At 38.4% G+C, this 14774-nt stretch overlaps 2 protein-coding genes across 9 annotated transcripts in view; one reads left to right on the forward strand and one right to left on the reverse strand.

The window, feature by feature from the left end:
- The window catches only part of LRRTM3 (leucine rich repeat transmembrane neuronal 3), an 80709-nt gene extending 76981 nt beyond the window's left edge, over positions 1–3728 (reverse strand). The window contains exons 1-2 of one of the 2 annotated variants that reach the window (XM_052678030.1): positions 3127–3728; positions 1277–2808 (exon numbers count right to left, since the gene is read on the reverse strand). In XM_052678030.1, coding sequence (XP_052533990.1) covers positions 1277–2808; positions 3127–3130 — 1536 coding nt within the window. In that variant the 5' untranslated portion in view covers positions 3131–3728. Of the gene's footprint in view, positions 1–1276 lie in introns of both variants that reach the window. The other variant, XM_052678029.1, reaches the window with a different exon arrangement.
- The window catches only part of CTNNA3 (catenin alpha 3), a 420268-nt gene that overhangs the window by 189406 nt on the left and 216088 nt on the right, over positions 1–14774 (forward strand). Inside the window, exon 8 of one of the 7 annotated variants that reach the window (XM_052678012.1) lies at positions 5198–5356. The exons of the other annotated variants lie outside the window; for them this stretch is intronic. Within the exon in view, the coding sequence (XP_052533972.1) occupies positions 5198–5341 (144 nt within the window). The 3' untranslated portion in view covers positions 5342–5356. Of the gene's footprint in view, positions 1–5197; positions 5357–14774 lie in introns of those variants that run through there. 7 annotated transcript variants of the gene reach the window in all.

Below are 14774 nucleotides of genomic sequence, written 5' to 3' on the forward strand. Positions count from 1 at the left end.
TATGGAGAGAGGAAAGGGAGGAGCCAGCTCACAAATCTGTATTTTGTCCAAAACAACTGATGAATGAGTTCACATTAAAATTGAGTATCTGAATTCTTGTAATGTCATCAGGGTTTTGGTAAGAGGGAAAAATAATTTGTCACTGGCTTCTTTAAGGATTTTTGGATGCAGTGTACTTAGATGACTGACAAATTTTTTTCTGAAAGCTCTTTTGCAGTTGCTGTTCTTCTAAAATGTACACTGTTTGGCTTTGATTGCAACGAAGCTTTATTTAGTTATTAGAGAGACAGTGTACAGAACACATCACAACAACTACCAAGCCCAGCAAATAGAGAGGAATAGAAGAAAATGGAAGATTTAATTGTTTCTTCAGCTACATTAACGTCTTTGACAGTCTTGAAAAGAGAATTTCTAATGAGCACTTGTACAAATGTGTGCAGGAAGTGGTGTTGCTTTTGCTACTGCACATTTCATTTCCTCTAATTGCATCAATAAGGAATTTCTGCTCCTCACTTAATGAATGCCTTTTGACTACTTTCTGAAAGGCAACTGGGTGTAAGGGATAAACACTGGCACCTTTTGTGTGAAGTCACATAAACAGGTTTCAATTACGAATTATCAGCCATAGAAAAACTATTATAATGCAGTAGAATAAGCCCCATTCCGCAGTTTTTATTTTAAAATTTATATTTAGCCTACTCTGCTTTTGGTTTGATGACTCAAGCCTGAGACTGAATTTTTTTTTAATTATTATTATGTCATGTGTTAGGCAGAAATCAGGCAGTTTTTCAGAGCTACTCCTGCACCATCTCTTGACTCGGAAAAATCAGAATTCCTATGATGCTACAGTACCTTATCTCAAAAAGCAAGTTTCAGAGCATGGACTGGGAAGGGAGCTGGGTTTGATTTATTTTTCATCATTGTTGTGATCTTTCTCCCTAAACAGAAGCACACTCACTGCAGGTGCAGTGGATTAGTTATGAAAGAAGTTTTCTATTTAAAAACAAGCAAGACTTTAATGAAATCAGAAGAGGATTTGTACAATAGGTATTGTATTAAACCGAGCTCAGACTTCACATTGATTGCGGTATTTAAATTTCAATGACTTGATTATGTATGAGAATAAAATGACCAGTATTATGAATGTACAAAATAAGTGACATGGAAGAGCTGTGCCAGAGAAGTGAGAAAAACGTTCCCTTTATAGTCCCTAGAGTTCAATAAAGCACCACTATTTCCCAGCTTTTAAAAGCTCTTTTATCACAATGGTTCATACCTCGCATTCCCTGGAGCCTGATTTGTTATACGTGCAGGGTCCTGCTCCATTCAGCAGCATCTCACTGGTCTCAGTGTTGGTAGGTTTGTAATCTACATAAAATTCCTGTGTGCTTGGAGTCATTTGCTTCAGTGACTGTCTTTTCTTTTTCCTGTGCCTCCGCATGAGAGAGCGCTGCTGCAGCTGCTTCATACTGGCTGGGTAACGCTTCCATGACACATAGATTACCAGCAGGATCACAAGCACAGACAAGAAAAGGGCCACGCTCCCTGCTATGATTTTATGAAAGGAGATGTGTTCTGTGTCATGCTCGGGTTCAGAGCTCGATTCAGTGGCTCCAATAGTTGGGGGTAGAGGGGGCTTGCTGTCGTGTTTAGGCCTGGTGAGTTTTGGTTTAAACGTTGGCTTAGGGAGAGCTCGTGCTAATTCAAACCTTTCCGTGGTACTTTTGCCACAGATGCTGTAGTTTTTCACTGCATCGACAACATTCACCCCCTGCAGCTCTTTTGGGCTGGCACAAATTATTGTGTTTTCCCTCAGCCCTCTAAAACTTTTAAGCCAGTTTACCAGAGAGCAAATGTTTCTGCTGCATTCCCATATATTCCCAGCAAGGCTGATGTCATTGAGGGATATCCAGGAGTCCAAAATTTCTTGACCAATAAATGTGAGCTTGTTTGAATCCAGGTTGAGGCGCTGTAAATTGGGCACACACTGAAAAACACTAGGTCCACTGAAAGCTTCTATTTCATTGCCAGATAAATCAAGCCTTTGTAATGAGCTCCAGGTCCAGGACATAGTTTGTCCTATCACACTGATTTTATTCCACTGTAAATAAAGGTTTTGAAGGCTGACTAGCCTTGGAAAAAGTGCCAGGTTGAGCTTAGAAAATTGATTGTGCTCCAGGTGAAGCTCTTTCAGTCTGATCATGCCTGCAAAGACATTTCTTGCTAAACTTCGGATGCGATTATAACCCAGGTCCAACAGTTCAAGGTTTCTACAATCTTGAAATATTCGAACAGGGATGGTTCTTAGGGAATTGGACCGCAAATGTAAACTCAGCAGCTTCCTTAAGCCCCTGAACTGTTCAGATCCCAGAGACTGCAGTTGATTGTATGACAGATCCAAATTCCGGAGATTTGTCACAGGTCTGAAGGTATTATTAAGAAAATAGGAGATTCTGTTGGAACTCAAGATCAACTCTTTTAGTCTGCGTATTCCATTGAAAGCATTTTCGTCAATATTGCTGATGTGGTTATGGTCTAAATAGAGCCAGGTGAGTTGATTAAGACCTTTAAATTGATTGTATTTTAGTTTTTGGAGGCTGTTATAGCGAAGGGACAAACCTAAACAACCAGCAGATATACTTGAGGGAATCTCCTGCAATTTCTGAGATTCACAGTATACCATTTTGCCTTCACACCTACAGCCCTTAGGGCATCCTCGTTCAGCAGAAGAAAGCATTGTCAGTAATACAGTAGGGGCTATTACCAGAGCTACAGCTGATCCGCTCAGTAGCCTAATTACATTGAAACCTGGAAATAAAAACAACTTAGAAAAGTTATCCCCCCACACATCAGTCATTTCTTTCAATCATGCTAAAATCTTTATTTCAACAATCACTTAAAAATCCCTAGCTTGTCTCAACTACTTTTCACATTGTTTTCTTTACTCAGATTTTTTAAAAGAATGCCTTTATAAATACTGAAAAAAACAGTTGGGTAAAAGGTGTAACCCCTAAGCAATTTAACTGTAATCACAAATCACATAAAGGTAAGACTATGGAGCAATTAAAGCAGAGGCTATGCAGTGTCTATGAATTGTATATTAAAAAAATAACATGAAAAACATACCCATCCTTTGTGTTGTTCAAAGGTCGTCCTTAGGTCTTTTGTTTTTTGCTTAGTGTGCCACAAGCATGGCAGCCCCTGTCAGCTGCACTGTAGTGAGTCAGGGCTCGCTGACACCCAGGAAGAAAAATTGGACCCCTTGGGAGATGGACCGATTTTGGAACATTATTCTTTGCCAGCCATGCAGAACACTCCAAGAATAAATCAATCCCAACACAGCATTCGCAGAAAAATGCCAAATTCTTCCTAGGTAATAGGATCTTCATGGATGTTACGTTTTTGCATCTTTATAGTTAGGAACCTGGCTTTTAAAATTTCTCTTTGTAAGAAAGCATTTTAGATTCTTCCGAGCACCATTTAGCTATCTGAATTCACACATCTGTATTCCATAGCACAGCAGTTCCCTTACTTAGTACCCGATCCGGCTAGGAAGCTGCTTTGTAGCATAGAAGGTAGAATAAGCCCGTGCAACGAATAAGCTCTGCTCACTTCTGCGTACTGTCATTCTGAAAGCTCCGTCCGACTGTTGCTCTGGTTTCAGTGAATGCAGTCTTATGTAAAGCTGCCCCCAGTGGTGAAGAATATTATGGGCATGTGCAGAAATGTCTTCCTTTTATCTTGCAAATGAGTAAGCTCTGCTGGGAAAAGAGTGATTGTTCTGAGTGACTAATAGGAGCAGACTGGTCAGCTTCAATGTAAATTAGTGAGGTATGCTGAAATATCCAAATCCTCTTAGCCTCTTTTACTGTTTCTGAAAGCTGTTTTGCATCCTTGAACTTAATAGCTCTGTATGCAGGGCTGAGACTTTTGTCTGGAAGGATAACATGACATTTGTAGGGCATAGATATAAATTTTCAGTCCTAAGGGTTGGGTTTTTTTCCCCTCATTGCATGAGACATGCTTACAAGACTTTTTTTTTGCAATAACTCACGATTTTTTTTTCATTGAAGTATCAGCCTGTCACTGTGTCTCTTATCAAGCATTTCAGTGGGGACACTATGCAACATGAAAAATGTTTCAGAGCTTCAGACTTTTTACTTTTTTCTCATCTGTTAAAAAGTATAATGCCAGGAGGTTAGAAGAGAGTATTGTGCTCATTTATTTCCCAACTTGTTGTCACTTCCACAGCACAAACACTTCAAACACACGCTTCCATGATCCTTGCAACATGGGGACTAAGCAGCTTGATATGTTACCTCGATCAGGTGAATTGTTTTTACTGTAGGTTATGTCTTGGGTAGAATTTTATGTGCAGGTAAAGTATGCAGAACTCTTTTAGGTGTGTGACTCTGGACTGTTATAAAGAGCCTTTTTCTCTTTCCCTTTACTTCGTTTGCTGTGTGCTGTAGAGAAAGAATGCATCCTCTTAACTGGGCAGAGCGATGGTAAGATGGCATTATAGCAAATGCGCCACATTAGCATTCTTCCTCCACCAAGAGATGGTGGAGAAGTATAAAGTCAAAGCTCAATGTAGAGCTAGAACATGCAAAAGCCTGAAGTGTACTGCTTGCTAAAAGGGGAGTACAGATGATAGTCCCTGCAACCAGATAGCACTAAGAACTGCTGTTCCCCTCTGAGGAACCTTACTCCTTGGAAAAACGTGCTTTGGATTTTGAGCAGTGAAGAATTTAAAAGGAGGTGAAACCTAAATTTTTCCATGTTTTAAAATGCTAGCGTTGGCTAGTACTCGGTCTGTGAATGACTTAAGGCTTAAAGCAATTGCACTAGAGCATTAATGCACCTACCTGTAGTGCCTTAATTAGGAGCATGGTTTCCCCTCACTAATAACAACTGGTGAACATTTTTCACGTCATCACTCAAAACTACTTATCTGCATCAAGACCCACCATAAGAAAGTTCTCCAGTGTGGCTCAGTTTTGTGAAGATGTAAAGGGTTAATTCTAAATTTATCATGATCTCCCATTCTCAACACAGCACATCTTTCCTGTTGAATCTGATCTGTTGGGTTGGGAGGCCAGTGAAAAAATGCAGGATGTGCTGGGCACTGTGATAGTCTGGGGAGCTGTTTGGCTGGCAGGAGTATCATGTGCCTGTCCTGATGTGCTTATTATAGGTTTTCCATCACTGCCTTGAGGTCTGTGTGTACTTGATGGAGCAGGACTGGCATCTTTGGAAGACAATTCAGAACTTCAGTAAGTCAGTTTGTCTCCTAGAACTGCCACTCTCTTCCTCTGCTGACAGAAGAAGATGCCCGTGACAAGTGAGCTCTTTATTTAAATGGCTCAGGTTCCTTAAACTCAGACGGGTTGAAATTAAGTCTGAATTTTCATCTTAATAAGAGTTGGTACAACTTTACTAGCTCAGTCTGATCCTTCTTCTCAGATTTTGATAGTTCTCTGGCTTTTCCTCCTTTGTTTTCTTTCTGTATCTTCATTATGGAATTAACAAGTAATTTCTCTGCCACCATGAGTCAGCAGAGCTTCAGTAGCTTTTCCAGGGTTTAATAATTGCCAATACAGTGGACAAATGTGAGGGAACAGCCACTCTTTTACCATGAGTTATTTTCATTTTTCTGAAAGGGGTGAGACATCAAGAGATGAACAGAGAGAGCATCAAATCTGTATTAATGGATTGCCAAATTCAATTTTCTTTACTGAGATCCTTTTTGAATTACACAAGCAGGAAAAGTGCCAGTGTCTGATAAACAGTTTTTTAAAATTACATTTCTGTATCTTCATACAGTTGAATGGTTTCTTTTCAAATTGCTGAAATAAAGCTGCTCCCAGTATGAACCATTTCAAGCAGAATTTCAGCACAGTCTGACAGCCATATTATAAACTATGAAAAATAGGGAATTAAGTTAAAGCTGCATTTTAGATAAGAAGATACCTTTTGTAAGGGATTTAACCTTTGCCTTCTATCAAATAGAGTTTATATGTCTTTGCAACCCCACTGCATTGCCTTCTAACTCATGCCATGAGGAAAACAGAACTCGAGGCCAAACTGGTTAATGTTTCTATGGATAAGCTAGTTTTAATATCACAGCTCCCAGGTGCCTAAAAATTTTGAGTTTGTTACAGGATTAATGTGAATTTAACTTAGACTATGTGCAAGGTTGTGTCCGTCAGCTGCTGTAGTCACAGAAGTTTTAAGTTCAGTACTCTGTGCCAGTGTTAGACAGAACTGCCTTCTCAGTACTGAAGTAGGAGTACTACGTCAGGAGCAAGAGCTTAAAGCTGCAAATAATAGACATCGGTGACTTCTCACTGGCTGTGTGTGAGCGTTGATTGGTGCTGAGAATCAATGTTATTCCTTCTCTTTTGTCTACAAAAACAGAACTTTTACAATTCTGAAAAGAAAATACTCTCTTGCACAGTCTCTGTTTCAGCCTTAGGTATAAACTGAGATGCCACTTACCTTATTGGTTTTGAGTTGTAAGCTTCCGTGATAGCTCTGATTTGTTTTCCTGGGCTTTCTCTGAGGTTAAAAATGACATACATTTCAGAAAAAAATATTGGCAGATACGTTGTTAAACATGCCTTAATGGTTATAGAGGTGAAAAGGCAGTGTTGGGAGGAACCTATGATTTTCGTGACGAGTGACCAACAAATTAAATTCGAAGATATTTCAAAATGGTACAGTATCCCAAGGTAAAGATTTTTTTCTTGATACTAATCATTTAGTAGACTATATATCTGGATATTGTCCTTATGAATTTGCTCACTGCCAGCCTCTGGAGTAATTTGCTTTAATTTTATTTCATGTTTGGTTTTGGTTTTGCTTATTTAGTTAAATTTGACTATATTTTCTTTTTACATTCATTCTGGCTGTGGCCTTTGTGCCCTGCCACAACACGCCTCTGAAAAGCTAATTACTTCCTAACCTGAATTACAGCCAGAATAGCAAAGCTTCAAACAAAAAATCACATTCACTGTGAAAGCTAGTACCTCCACAGAACTGGTGTGGAATCGAATGCCTTACGAAAGAACAAGTGAAAGAGGAATTCTTGCTTCCTTATGACCCTGACAAATGCACCTGCAGCGACCACATATGTGTATTTGCTGTGGATATTTGGAAGGGATGGATGACAGAATTGCCAGGCTCCAGGAGGATGAGGATGGAGAGGTGCAGGGAAGGAATGTTAACTTCCCAAAGCAAAAGAAAACAGCAGTTAGCAGTGGTTAGTGGGATTCTATGTGAACCAGCAGTCAGAAGCCTTCCCTGTTTAGTCACTTTTTTCCCATTGCCTTCCTCAAGATCTTGCATGCTCCTTAAAATGCAGTTCTTGTGTAATTATTGCTGTAACTGAGTTTTTTTAAGGAAAACCAATATCATCCTTTTTAGCCACAATGTGTTATGTTTTTAATGCACAGAGTGTAGGCTTCTGGATACAGTGTTTTTCTGTTTGTAGATAGAGCTCCTGCGTCCAGGAGTGTGTAATCACATGTTCCTTTGGGGAACTGCAGATAAAAAGTGCTGCACTGTGTTCTTTTTTGGGTTTATGAAGGGTTTGGGTTTATGTCCTTCCCTCAACTTTATTTCACTATAGAGAAAAGAGGAATCAGCTGGGTTAGCAATTGAAGTTTGTTCTAAAGGGTACTTTGGTGTGCTATCACTGTATCATTAAGAGTGGATAAATCTAATAAAATCTTTGCAATTTTTGAGACAGTGATTAAATGAACCTGATGTTCTGTGAGGATCAGATTAGGGATAGAAGAGTATAACTCCCAGGGTAAGTATCAGAGTGTGGGAAGACAGAGGGAAACTCAGAAGGATGCAGGATGTGCCAAAGGCGAACATAATGAAAAAGAAGTAAGGGAAAGGGAAGTTCAGGGAACATGAAGTACAGGGAGACTGAGGTAACAAAGTACCTAAAGAAACAAGGAAGAGAGCTGAGAGAAGGATCAGTCCTGTCCCACATGTTTGTCAGTACTGACCTAAAGGACCATGGTGATAGATAGTATATTCAGGATGCAGATAAATAAAAACATCTTCTTGTTCTCCAGCTAGAAACAATTAGCTCTGCAAGGTGAAAGGATTGTGTATTACAAATTCTGTGTTAAGATAGGGGAAGAGCTGAAACTCAATTAGAGCTATGCTTCCTTCCTAGGAGTCAGCAACATCTCTATAACATCTGATTGCTTGTAGAAGACATCAGGAACACACCTGTCAGTTTTTGTATGCCAGGAGAATCTCCTCAGCACCACAGTTTGCAGGGCAACGCAGGCTATCACTTTCCTCATGCACAGTTCTATTCAACACACTGTTCAATAGTAAAGCTTTCCAACTGTATAATTTTGTAGGCATTTTGGATATGCCACAGAGGCTTCTGATCATGTAGGATATGGAGCTGATGGAGCAAGTTCAGAGGAGGGCCACGAAGATAATCAGGGTGCTGGAGCACCTCTCCTATAAAGAGAGATTGAGGGAGACCTCATTGTAGCCTTCCAGTACTGAAAGGAGCTTACAAATAGGAGGGGGACTGACATGTTTACATAATTAGATAGTGATAGAAATAGGGGGAATGGAGAGTCCTCCAAAAGAGGAGAGATTTAGGTTAGGTGTTAGGAAAAGGCATTGTTAATGAGGTACTGAAACATACTGTCCAGGGAAGTCATAGATTACACATACCTGGCAGCTTTTCCTGGTTTTGTTTTGTTTATTGATCTAGTCTGAGTGGTCTGTTATCACACAGAGATGGACCTTCCACACTGAGGGCCTCACACCTGTTGTAGAGAGGCACCTGGGGCTGTGGAGCTGGCAAGCAGGGTTTTCATTTGCAGCTTCAAGAACTGACTTGCCTCCATTCACTCCTTTCTTTTGTTTTCTTGCCTCCAGCATTGTAAGTTTTTTCCTCAACTTGTATCTGTGATACAGACTGCCTTGCATTTTGTGTTTTTTTTTTTCTTTTAAAATAACCTGTCTTTGCATGGGTGAATTGTGGCTTCCCTGCTGCTTTTTTTTTGTCCCCATGACACTTCTTGATCTGTCTATTTTGTCTTGTAGCCTTGCAGTGAGAGAGAGCAGATCATCTACTTGCTCACACCTCACACAGATGCTCTGACTGCTGCCTCACGATGCTAAGGAAAGGCTCATGCAGTCTACACAGCCAGAGGTCTGGATGGCTACGTGGTTGCCTCCAAATTTAGTCAGGATTGCAGCACCTTTCCTGACGGGCAGACACTCTTGCTCTCATTCAGGTGGATACCATGACTAAGTATCACTCTTTTCGTGGATATTGTGACTAGTCCCCTCTAATTTATGCCATTCTATTATATAAATTGTATCATAGAATCCAGTGTAAATTATGCTGCATACGAACCTAATACTTTTGTTTGTGGCATCCAGACTTAGATCCTGTCACAGCTCTTGTATCCTTAATGAGAAATCGGACACTGATTTTTTTCCCTGATGATTTTGAACCTGTTTGAAAGCATGCAGCCAGTCCTTCAGTCCTATCATCTTGAGGCACAAATACATGAGGTTTAGCTTTCATTTTGTTTGCTCTCTGAAATTGGTAGATGGTACTTCTTTTTCAGTGGGTGTAGTATGTCACTCAGGCTTGTCCTCTAGCATGTTGGTGGAAGGAGAGTATGAGTGGAAGAACCAAAAGGTAAATAACCATCAATGAACAAGATGAAATGAATTATATCTTACTCATAGTGCTAGCTTCAACCTGCAAAACATGAATGCTACAAGCTCTGATGAATGATAAATGCCTTAGAGATGTGCAAGTGCAAAATAAAAGATGTCCTCAGTGGCCTCTGTTTGCAGTTCTGCCTGTAGTCTTTTGTGAAGATGCCAGGCAGGTTAAAATAAACCCACACTCCTTGCAATTGCTTCCTACTCTATTGGGAACCAATAGGCCATTACCAGAAGGCAGTCTACAGTTTTAATGTCACAGAAGCACACACACATTATGTAGCTTAAAGCATTCAGAATGTGTTACATGTCATCATGAAGTAGGTTTGCCTGTGAGATAGAATTCGTTCTCCTAGGGACTTCTACCTTGCTACAACAATTGCTGCATAGATAGTGAATTTGTTTTCTAATGAGCCAAATTAACACAGGAATTTTGTAGTGAAGTTTCATTCATTAAAACTCCAGAAAGGGTTGGGACATGGAGCTGGTGGCATTGTTTAACTGAATTCAAGCAGATTTGCAGCCTTGTCCCAGAAATGTGACATTCCTGGAGCAGCTCAGTGCTGCCCTCTGAAGAGTCAGGGGGGATAAAGTGCACAACATGGCCTTGTATGGGGATCTCTAGGCTCTGATGTCACACACTGACATGTATGTCATGTGTGACTTTGCAATGATGGTTGTGGTTGATAAGAAGTAAGAAGAAGTTTAAGTCTTTATTTTATTCTCTAGCAAGCCCTAGACTTTTTTAGTCTTTAGTATTAGTGTGTAGGTAAAAACCTCAAGATTAGCTTTTCCTCTTCATGCCTTTCCCATAACCTCTCCTCAATTCCTTCCCCATATATGCTTATTTAGGAAACTGATATCTTTTAGTTGCTCAGCACAGAGTGCATAGATAGAATGCACTTAGGTATTTTGGAATTTCAGATGTGTTCCTTATTACACATTTAACTAACTTCTCCTTGGTTCTCCAAATGAAGCCGCCTTGGGATCTCATCATATGCTGCAGCTGAGAAATTACTGATGCTATCAGGTCAACATCTGTTGACTGCTCTGGCTCTCTGACTTCTAGAATAAAGCAGCTGGCAGTAACTTTGGTTATACGAAAGCCAAGAACACAACGTCTTCTCAGAAACCTCAAAAAAATCTCATAACTTGCTTCCCAAATTGCATCATAAACCCTAATTTCCCTTAGACCTCTGAATCTCCATTAATGAGAATGAGAGTAATTTAATTATTCTGGAAATTGATCAACATAGCAAATTACTTCCTTCACCTTTTTTTATCTGACAGTATTTATTTTAAAACATTTTCCTACCTATGCATTTTTGGACTTCCAAATCCATTTGGACTTTTATATCTTTTGTCATTTTTATTAATTATTTTGGGTAAGATGTATTCTTATGGCAAAATTTCTTTTGAGGACAAAATAGGCTGATCAGGGCTGTCAACTTCTATTCACTATAGGAACTTTTTTAGTTGTTACAAGAATTTCATTTTGAAAACAATCAAAACTACTTAACAATACCTTTAATTTTGCATATATAAATGTGAAGGGTAGCTAACATATTTCAATTAGTTGAAATGAGAAGAGAAACATATACATAGCATTTCTTAGGGTCAGTCCTCGATTAGTAAATGAGGCAATTATTCTTTCTAGGTAGAGCTACTTTCTAGTTCTTAGTTATATTATTGCTCTTCACTGTAAAGAGGTGTATAGGCATAAACAGTTAAGAGTGCAGAATATCTTGATTTCACTTGACCTGCTGAAATCCTCTGAAGTTATTTCCAGTTTCTCTTTTCACTTACTTACGTGAAAAACTGGACAAAGAAGCATCCCAGCTTACCTCTATGAGTACTTGCTCTTGGACTCAGTTGTGGTATACTGAGGTTGTGGTTTTCAAATCCAAAGACGACCAGAATGGTGTGTTATTGTACAGCATTAGTAACATTTTGAAGAGAAAACTAAACATGACATTTGAACAGATTTGCAAGAGAAAAACACGAACGAAATTAAGAAGCATATAATTATGTTCATACACAATGTGACTAGCATAAAAATGATTTATTTCAAATGGTTATAGTTGCTTGCTTAGTCACTTCCTCCTCTGGCTTTGGCCTAATTCTGTTTTCTGCTATTTTCCTCCAAAAAATATTTATTCTCTGTCTCATCAAAAGTTGTAGATTTCTGTAATCTTAATAATTCAATCAAGTCTTTTTCAATTAAGCAAGCTACAGCAGATTACAAATATTCCAGCTGTGGTAGCTGGTGCTCCTGAGAAAGATCAAGAATCTTAATTACACTGACAGCTGTGCTTAGTTAACTAGCCTGTAATCTGCTTCAAATTAGTAGTAGAGGTCACTCGTCTGTGTTCAGTAAGGATGAACTAGAACTTTTTGGTTAAAAAAGCAGAGAGGTGAATTGTTTTGACCAGCTATTCCATTCTGTATTTGCCATTCTTATTCTTTTCCCAGGGGTTTGTCTGGCAAATGGCTTTACAGAAAACGGATGTGATTTACATGACTTCATGTTCATCTTTTCAGGCCATGTCTACTCAATAAAATTGTATTAAATGTAATCTGATTAAATAAAAAACGAATAGAAATGAACAAATCTCATCATGTTTATGTGGTTTACAGAAAAAGCAACAGACTCCCACGTAATTGTCCAAAACAAGAAGTCTTGGTTACTATACCTTTTTTTTTTTTTTTCTGTGACAGTGTACTCCATTATTTCTTAAAGTGAACAGCATCTTTTTATCTAGTGGACAGGATAACAAATAAATTACATGATCTAGTCAAAGGAACTCAAATGCTATGCATGACGTTTTTCTGCTGCATCACAATGTAAAGCAAAAAATATCTGCAGTGTTAATTTCTTCTTGACCAGAGTCTTGAAAGGTGCTGCACACACACAGGGAGGAAGAGAGGAAGCTGATATGGATAGGAAAATTAGCTTTTACCCTTTCTCCTCTTTCTTGCAACAGTAGTGAGATAGGCACATTGTACTTTTTGGGTACTGTAGCTTTTGCAATTTGTAAATCCTTCAATCCAGTCTACTATATCTGCTAAGTAGCTAAGAAGCTTAAAAAAAAAACACCTTTATCTTCAACAGCTTAGTTGCATATGGGAAAGTTTAGAAAGCAAGAAGTGCTGACAGTCAGTAACAAAGTAGAAGTTCCAATCAGTCTACATAGTGGAGACACTGACACTGAGTGAGTCACTAATTCTGTTTCTGCATCCCAGGTGACCCTAAATGGCAAAAGGAATTAGGACAAAATACAAAGGGCATGTAAACATGAGCTAAGTTTCAAAATCGAGTATACTGTCTTCAGGCATAAAGGATATAGGAATATCTCCATCTATTTCTTACAGGGTACATGTTTTGTCACAACTAGATGTCAGACAAATCTCTTCTGTGTGTATTACAAAAATCCCAGTTTACTGGTTTGATCCTGAAGCATACGTTTGTCATCATTTGTCATTTGGCCAAACTGAAGTCCAGATCGTAAACAGATGCTCATGTATAATGATGTATAATTAACACAGCAAAAACTACTAGTGAGTTTTTTGAGCTTGTCTTGAACCCTTTCCTATGTCCCTTTCTAAGACTGTGAGCTCCTCAGACAGTAATGTACTTATTTTTTTCCCTCAATATATGACTAAAAGAGACTCTAATCTTAATTTACTAGTATAAATATTACCAGTCCGATACACAGAACAGTCGTGAATGGAATGATGACAATATATTTTGTCTGAAATTGGTAGGAAAGTTAGAAAAGAAGGACCATTCCGGGGAGGCTAAATATTCCTTTTTTTTTTTTTTTTTTTTTTATTTTCTTCATCAAAATGCATATTTTCAGCTGTGTAGTTTAGTTTGTACTATCTCTGTGGGATCCCTTCTGCAGTGAAACTCTTTGGTGCTTTTTGCATGCATAGGTAATTGACATAGGATAGGAAAAAGTAAGATCAGAAGTAATGGATGTTAGGAAAAAAAAGATACTGTAAGGCCATGTTATTGAATAAGAACTGCCTCCTATGAAGATCTTTTCAGTTTCATTTGAAATACCTAGTAGTTGCCACAGTGAGATAGAAAGTTGGAACATATCTGGCATAGCAATTTCAGTGTTCTTCTCTATGTGATTTAAAATCAAGTGGAAATATCCTGTTATAAAAGAGCGATCTATAAATGAATAGAAGTCTTGAAGAAAACCACTGCATCCATGAGTCTCCAAAAAGAAAACTATAAATATCTTGGAATACATTTTCTCCTTATGTAAGAACCATCGTATCTACATAAGATAGTTGCTGATCAAAGGAATAATGTTTTAAAGAAGCTGATAATTCGTATGTTCACATGAAGACCAGTCTTTAACATTGTAACCCTTCATACAGAATGATACATGAGAGAAACACAAGAGGGAATATCATGGGTTCTGCAACAACTGAACTGCTAGAATTGCTTTTGCAAAGCTCTTTGATTTTGCTAAAAACAAAGTCTCATCCAAAGCCAGATTTAGAATAGGTTTCCAGCATTAGTTATTACTCTGGTCATTTGTATTTGTGCATCAATTCCACATGTGCTTGTAAAGATTTTTGTACTATTAGTGAGAACAGTACTTTTGTATTGCCCATTACTGACATTGTGGGAATGAACTTAGTGCTGCTAAACTTCTGACTTGGATCCACTTAAGGTTATTGTAAATTAGAGCAGGGATGCTGAGAAAGAGAAAATTCCTGCTCTTAGTAGCATGTTTTTTCATAGTCAAATGTCTTAAGTGATGACAGTATTAATTATTGTCAATTGAAAGTGGCTCATTTGCAGAATTTTAGTGAGAGAAGTTTCTCAATTGGCACATTTGTCTATCTTTTTTTTTCTTTTTTTTTTTTCCAATATTTCATTCTGTACCTTATCATAAACTAATAATACAACAAGCACCCAAAAGATTAAAGGGATAGTTGCTGATCCTGTAAGTCTCACAAAATTAACCTCTCAAATGATAAGCATATCATTTAATAAATCTGCCACATGACCTTCTTTCTGTTCTATT

Source organism: Tympanuchus pallidicinctus, unplaced genomic scaffold, assembly GCF_026119805.1.
Source record: "Tympanuchus pallidicinctus isolate F22 unplaced genomic scaffold, pur_lepc_1.0 scaffold16, whole genome shotgun sequence".
In the NCBI taxonomy this organism is placed as follows: domain Eukaryota; kingdom Metazoa; phylum Chordata; class Aves; order Galliformes; family Phasianidae; genus Tympanuchus; species Tympanuchus pallidicinctus.